Source organism: Pteropus vampyrus, unplaced genomic scaffold (genome assembly GCF_000151845.1).
Source record: "Pteropus vampyrus isolate Shadow unplaced genomic scaffold, Pvam_2.0 Scaffold297, whole genome shotgun sequence".
NCBI classification, from domain to species: domain Eukaryota; kingdom Metazoa; phylum Chordata; class Mammalia; order Chiroptera; family Pteropodidae; genus Pteropus; species Pteropus vampyrus.
Window position 1 is genome coordinate 2201125 of NW_011889078.1, and position 7648 is coordinate 2208772.

General features: G+C 39.9%; 1 protein-coding gene across 1 annotated transcript in view; it reads left to right on the forward strand.

Moving 5' to 3' along the window:
* NUBPL (nucleotide binding protein like) overlaps positions 1–7648 on the forward strand; it is a 288220-nt gene that overhangs the window by 173348 nt on the left and 107224 nt on the right. Inside the window, exons 12-13 of the mRNA XM_023521149.1 lie at positions 582–622; positions 6543–6642. Of these exons, the coding sequence (XP_023376917.1) occupies positions 582–622; positions 6543–6642 (141 nt within the window). The remainder of the gene's footprint in view (positions 1–581; positions 623–6542; positions 6643–7648) is intronic.

Below are 7648 nucleotides of genomic sequence, written 5' to 3' on the forward strand. Positions count from 1 at the left end.
ACTACTTCCTGTTAGTAAAGACTAGGACACAGAAGCTATTTAGTCAAGTTGCTTTTTTATGAAACGAAGTATTGTAAGGATAGGAAAATATGCCATCTAAGTGTTTGGGCTGGAACCTGTACAATCCATTTTTATTTCTGAATGATAGCTTTATTGTCATACTTCCTAGAATGCTTTAGTGTCCCAAGCTTTTAGAAACAAGTATGTCTGTGACTTGTTTGCATATTTTCTAAGAGCGTATTTTCCAAATGCAGAATAGGTGCTGCCACTTTAGTCTTGATTTCACTTCCCAGCTCTGTTAATACAAATCCTTGTTGCAAACTAATTGTCTTGACAATTCATAGCAACCTTAACATGTTATTTTAATCAATAAATAAAGGAGTTATCAATTTCCATATAAATAAGAGCACGCGTCACCGTCTCCAAAATTGGTTTGAAGAAAGGGAAAGGGTTGATGTGAGAGACTGAACTATGGGAATAATTACCTTTTGTGTAGTCAGTTTATCTGTTCTGGAAAGTACCTTACCAACATGAATTTCCCTATATTTTTTGGAAAGCCTAAGGTACCCATTTTTTTTCAGGTGGAAGAAACAGGTTTAGAAGATTCAATAAATTTGCCTAGGTAAGACTGTTAAAGGAACATATAGTCATTGCTAGGTGTCCGTGGGGGATTGGTTCCAGGGCCCCCTGTGGATACCAAAATCCGTGGATGCTCAAGTTCTTGATATAAAATGGTGTAGAATGATGCAGACAGTTGGCCTTCCACATCCATGGATTCCCAACCATGGATCAAAAATGGTATTTTCCATCTGCAGTCAGTCGAATGCTTGAATGCAAAATCTGCAGGTATGGAAGGCCAACTGTATACCCAAAGAAACTCAGTAATCATGTTAAGCTTTTATGAGCTGGAATAGCCAGCCCACTGTATTAAGTGGATATCAACTGCTGTGGGTAAAATTCTATTCAGAGTGCCCTACATTATTCATCAGAATTTTTTTCGCTTTACTCTCTGGAGTACTAGACATGAATTTGAAGAGAAATTTAAATCAAACAACTGTACCAGATAAATTAGAATAAATGTTAAGTGGCATTCTTATTGAATTAAATATTAATCAGAAATAATTTTGATTCATTTTTTTATTTATTTACTATTACCCTCCTCTGAAAGTTTGTTTTATTTTATAGCTTTTAAGAAATATTTTCTTTGAACGTTATTGTTCTGTTTGTTTTTTTTTTAAATAATGATTGGGGGTGGCACTCAAGAGAGGTTGGCATCTGGGAGGAATAAGGAGTTTGCCTCTTGATTTCCTCACCATGGAAGGTAGTGGAGAGGAAACATGGAATGCTTGAAGTGATTAAATTTGCTGGGCCATCTGGTCATCAGTAAAAGGCTATGTTTCCAATTTCACAGTGAAGGAGGTCAAGTTTATTAAGGAAGGTGAGTATTTAGTGTAGGGAAGAGAGAAATCATTCTTTATTTCTGCCATTAAGAGCTGCAGCTCGCTTAATTGTGAAAAGAAGGGTTACCTGTAGAAGACTGGCCCCTCGGTGTGGCTGCATAATGATGCTGTTGTCTGCATTACTAGGGAGAACTTGGAGACAATGGTTTGGGAAGACGAGCAAACATGCAAGGGTGACCACTTGGAATGGAGTCACTCTGGTACCCTAATGTTCCTCCCCACCCCCATACAATCTTTATGGAGGGAAGAAAGTGAGGCAAACGGGTGAATTTTTCTCAGGCCGAGGAAAGAGATCAGAGCTCCTGGCTCCTTAAAGTTTACTGCCAGAGCCTCTGATCCAGGTATCAGTTAGAATCAAGTATAACTGATTAACATCCATCCACTCTTCTAATTATTGAACTACCTCATGCTTTAAAAGTTAAAACTAGGCTCATATTTTATTTATCATTTTTTAAATAAAGCAGTAAGTTTAAGAGAGGCTGTAGGGGAAAAATCAAAAATAGGAAAAGAGATCAATGCAAAAAGCATATGTCTGCACTAAATATTAAAACTGGCAATCTGACAGATGCAAAGGACGAGGGTATGCAAAGAAAAAGAAGAGCTTGGAGGTCCACCTGTTGCCACCTGTCATAGGCTCATTGTCATCTTTGCAAATAATTAAAACAGTTCTCTGATGCTACCTGAATTAAACCTAGAAAGCTCCTGGGCTATGATTTAGATTGAGCAGCCTGAAATTTTTTAAAGGATCTGTAGAACCTACAGTTCCACAGAAAAGTGCAGTTTGCTTCATTCAATGTATAGCTAATCACTGAGCATGGAAGAAATTGTCCTGACTATTTAAGAGACTTGCCCAGACGGTCTTTGGTTTTTTAGGAGTGCTTGTCAAGATGAGAATGCTTTTTGGCTTCATTTGAGGCTGCAAGAGAGTGGTAGAGCAAGAAGTGGATTGCTCTTTCAAGAAGGGACAGAAAAATGAGTGCGCAAAGGCTTGAAGGCCAAGAGTTTAGTCAGCTTCCAGACCACAGGCAAAAAAGTCAGTGTGGCTGAGGCTGGGCTGGGGCTGAACAGAGATGAACTGGGAAGGGCTTCCCGCCATGTGAAGGAGCTGGACTTTCCCTGATGATGATAAGGAGCCATTGAATAACGTTAGCGGGCAGCCCTCCCTCTCTACTGACATCCTGGATCACAGTTTTCTTTCTCTGTTCCAAGCCCACGCTCAAGCTGAGTGCACTGTTCCAATGTGCGTGTGGATGGACCGGCTAGCACCTGAACCTCAAAAGCTTTTTTAGTTCCTACATTCTCTACCTCCACTCCTCTGACTTTGTTCTCATTCATATATACTCCGCATCTGAAATCTGAAACCCTCCTAACTCTGAATGTAGTGGTTTCCCATCCTTCCTGTTTCTGCATTCTATTAGCCTCACTGAACTTCTGTTAAGACTTCTTGATGTCGCTTTACCTGGTCCTTCTCTCTCCAGACTTACCTTCTGTATTAGGGTTCTTCAGAGAAATAGAACCAGTAAGATATAACTAATTATAAAATGTCAATATCTATATATGTACATAGATGTCCTATTGTGTTTGTGTATATGTGTGTGTGTGTATGTATGTGTGGAGAGAAAGAGAGAGAGAGAGAGAGAGATTGAGATTTTAAGGAATTGGCTCTCACAATTATAGAAGCCGACAAGTCTAAAGCCTGCAGATGTGCCCGCAGGCTGAAGACCCATGGAAGATCTGATGTTGTGGTTCACATTGAAAGGCTGTCCATTGGCAGAATTTCCTCTTACTCAGGGAATGTCAGTCTTTTGTTCTATTCAGGCCTTCAACTGATTGGATGTGACCCACTTTCATTATGGAGGGCAATCTGCTTTACTGAAGTCCATTGATTTAAATGTTAATCTCATCCAAAACAGCCTCCCAGAAACATCCAGAGTAATGTTTGACAAAATACCTGGGCACCACAGCCCAGCCCAGCTGAAACATAAAATTAACTGTCACACCTTTTTTTCTTAGCTAACTTAGATGTACACAGTGAATGGCTTCATTTGTTTCTCCCTCACTCCCTTACCCTATTGTGCAACCACTAGAGCAGTTTGTTAATGCCTAAATTTGTGTCATGCCTACAATCTGCTTCCTCTCCTGAAACCGCTCAGCAACAATGAAGAAAACCGCGCACCCAATGCGCAGTCTCCGGCCTCAACGGGGCCCTCAGGGCTGCTGGGCACTGCTTGTGTGTCCCTAGGCAACTCTCTCTCCATTCCCACAGAGGCTGTTTGAGACCTCAATGCTTCTGTGAAGCTCCTTACCCATTTCAGTCTCTCTCTCTCTCTCTCTGCAGATGAGCTTAACTATTAGTACCTAGTGAAAATCGTGAGTTTTGACCAAGAATCACCTCAACTTGCTGCTTTCCTCCCTGTTTGAACCATTTGAATGACATGAACCATAAGAGACTACTGGGAGTGGATAAAGAGCCCAACAGGCATTTACACTTTTTCTTCAGAATTCATTCAGAGCAACTCTGCCTCTTCTCAGTCTCGACTTTCCTGGTGCCTTGATTACTTTCCCTGTTTTCTCATTCTCTACCCTCCATTTTTCACTTTGTCTCTTTAATCAGTGGCTCAGTTTGGACTTAGCATGCTGGGTTTGACTTTTACACCCCTCAAGGTCACATCTTCTGGTGGCTGCTCTACACAGGGAGGAAGGGGTGGCAGTGGCTTGAGAGCCTTACATTCTGTTTCTATACCTGTGGCTTAGCCAGATAACATGGCTGTTCAGAAACTGCAGAGTTCCTCGGGGCACTGATGGCTCCACATCTGACATGGCACCCTGTAGTTCTTACTACTAGTCTCTCAGCAGCCAGCTGATGCTTGCAGCAATTACAGATCTCCAAGAAGACTTCCATACATGCACTGATGTACTGGCGTACCAAGAAGCTGTACAAAAAGTATTTCAATAGGTTCTGGTCTCTGTAGAGTAGGAGATTCAGTTTGGATTTCCTCTAGACACACATACTCTAGGACAGAAATGATTAGCCTACTCTTTAAAGGACAGAGGTCATTACCACCTGCCTCCTGACTTCATCTGCCCTCTGAATGGTAGTCCATTCCATCTTTCAGCTTGCCCCCTTGCTAAATGTCCACTTTCAACTCCTACATCTGACCCAACAACTTGGGGTGGTAAACCTAAGCAGGATTTAGAAATGGCAGGACAAGATGTCTGGATGTGGTTGGGCAGATGGTACCAGTCACGGAGAGGTGGCAATAGGAAGAGGAACAGATTGTCTTAGAAGGGAGGTGATCAGTGTTTTTGGCCCTGTTAAGTCTTGGGTGCCTGTGGAACATTGTGACCTCTTAAGGGGGTTTATTAGGCCTCAACCATACAGCTTGACTTACTCCCTTCCCTCTAGGCCCTGTGATTTCATTTTTCATCTTATAAGTTGCTAAGACAAAAAGAACAGTGCTGATCACCCAATCTGTTATTTGAACGAGAGGGGATTTATCATGTGTAACTGAAAAGGCCCTTGTTGTAACAGGAATCCTTACACACATTGGCGATAGGGCCCAGCTTATGGCAGTGTCAGCAATCTATTTGTGTCTGTGCTGTACTCTCTTGCCATCTTTGTCTAATTGTTGATGGTCTGAAGTTCATCCCAAATGAAGGGATTCAGACATTGGTGAGCTAATAGTGTATGGAATACACCTCTAAAGTTACCAACCACCAGTTTTACTGTTTGGTTAAGTGCATAATTTCTACAGAACTATTAAATAAGTTTCCTCAAAAAGATCTGTCTGTTTATTCATCAGTTAATCTAAGCATATAATGTGATTGCTCCTTCAAATGCTAGCCAGCAAGGGTAGAGGGTAGTGAGGACAGCTCCTCATTATGCTGCAGGCGTCTGGGAGGGTCTGGAATTATCAGCAGCCATTTGCAACATGGATTGGCATCAGAAACAGACACGGGATTAAATGCATGCTGAGACATCTCCCTAGTCTGTCTCTAGACTGAGAACCAGACTCATTTCCCACACAAAGGCCCACTCTTTTTACTTTCCTTTTCTTTTTTTATATTTTTATTTTTTTCAATTATAGTTGACATACAATATTATATTAGTTTCAGGTATACGACAACAAAGGCCCACTCTTAAAAGGCTACATCATGAATTCATGATGGCAAATGCAGAATGCGTGTGTGTGTGCGTGTACAGGCACACGGCCTCTACGCTGAGCCTTTGAAACAGGCCTTGCAGATCTCTGTACCATCAGAGTGACAGTGTCAGGAAGGCGGCTCGGTTTCCAGCCTGCAGCTCGGAAAAGAGGCTAGACTGCAGGTAAAGCTTTGGGTGTCATTGTATCCTGGTGGAGGTTGATGCATTTTGTTCTTTCTTAGGTACCTTTTGCATCCTTCAGCTCCTAGATTCCCTAATTTCAGTATTGGAAATTTATTTTCTCCTTTACCGTGCAAAGATTCAGGTGGCACATGACTTTTTAAAATAAAGGGTTTTGTGATTTCCTCCTCCCCCCGCCCCTATTATTGCACAGTCATGAACACCACTGCTATGAGGTATAAACGACAGTTTCAGGGGAAATAATTAAGGGGGAGGACACTGAAATTTTAAAAGGAACACTTTAGAAGTATTTTCACCAATTTCAGAGAGATTGAAGGTTTAAGAGAGGTCCTCTAAATGTTCTACAAGAATGAAATCTTTGAAGAGTTTGCAATCACCAAAAAAGAGTTGGTAGAAAAATGCACAAGTAAATTGTCCTAATTTTTAAATTTTAAAGTGCATCTAAAAGTGAGAATTACCGAGAAATGAATGAATGAATGAATGAATGAATGAGTTAGTAAGCTCTCCTTGAGAGTAAGTTAAGCTCTTTGGGAATCCCTTATCCTCTTCAGCCTACTTACAAGTTAATGGATGGTGTCCCTTCAGTGCCTGAGGGTCTCCCATTATTCCTAAACCAAAAGTTAAAAAATGATAGGTCCAGTTTTCCTATTAATTCATTAGTTAACTCTACATTATTTCTCAAGTGCCACCAAGGAATCACTCTTAGTCACCCAGTTTTCTTTTTCTTTTTCTCTAAGGTACAGAGCTGCTCCAGATAATATATGCTTTTCATTCATTCTCTGTGCCCTATCTCCAAGAGTGGTGGTTGGCCCTGGGCCAGGAGACCAAACTTGCAAGGTTGGTGGCAATAGATTTTACATTGATGAAACCAGATATATTTTGCTGAGAATACTGATAAAATCGTTCATGGTTCCTGATCACTATTCATACTAATAGATGGTCAAATACAAGAAACAAAATAAATATTGATGATCCTGGCATTACTGCTTCTGACAATTTTTTATTACTTTAATATTTTTCTATACAGTCTGTAGGTGTGGGTGGGTGCCAAACTGCATTTAATTTTTCTATGCCTCTTGGAATTGTAGTTGCTAGTTTTATGTACTAATCCTTAAGGGAAGATATATTTTTCTATATGAATATGTGGTGCTTCAACTTGATAATATGACTGCTGCTTTCTTTAGAATATATTAATTAAGCTTTAACCTGGTTGTGTTTAATGAGAGATACAGATTATTTAAAATATAGAATTATTGAAATATTCCTAAAAGAAGACTTTTATAATTTCCTTCCTTAATAAGTTATATTCAGTTTATTTATCTTCCTTTAATTAATCTGGATTTTGTCATGCTTCAGGACATAAACAATCATTTATGCATCTACCACAGTAAAGTAAATTCCCTCTCTTTCTTTTTCAGGATCTAGCCTCAGAATTAGATTTGAAACGACTAAAAAATTTTCTGTCTGTTTGTTTTCTTTTGGTTACCTCTTTAACCCAAGGATTGATTACTGTCTCAAATTTCATTTCATTGGGAATTTGAGGTTTTAAAAGCACTATTAATCCTTTTTCACAATTTCAGTTGGAAGTCATACACTTTAATGAAATATGTTTAAGTTGCTGACTAAGCCAAGCGAATGAATGTCCCTGAGTTTTAGCAGGCAAGCATTTTTAAACAAAATCCTAAGTTAGATTACCTTAGATGTGAATTTATCTGCTAGTTGAATGATATAATCATCTCTAGCCATTCCTCTAACTCTTCATTCATTATTCAGACAATGAATTTTTATCAAGTGTCTACAATCTGTCAGGCAGGGTGTGAGATGCTAGGGAACACATAGATGA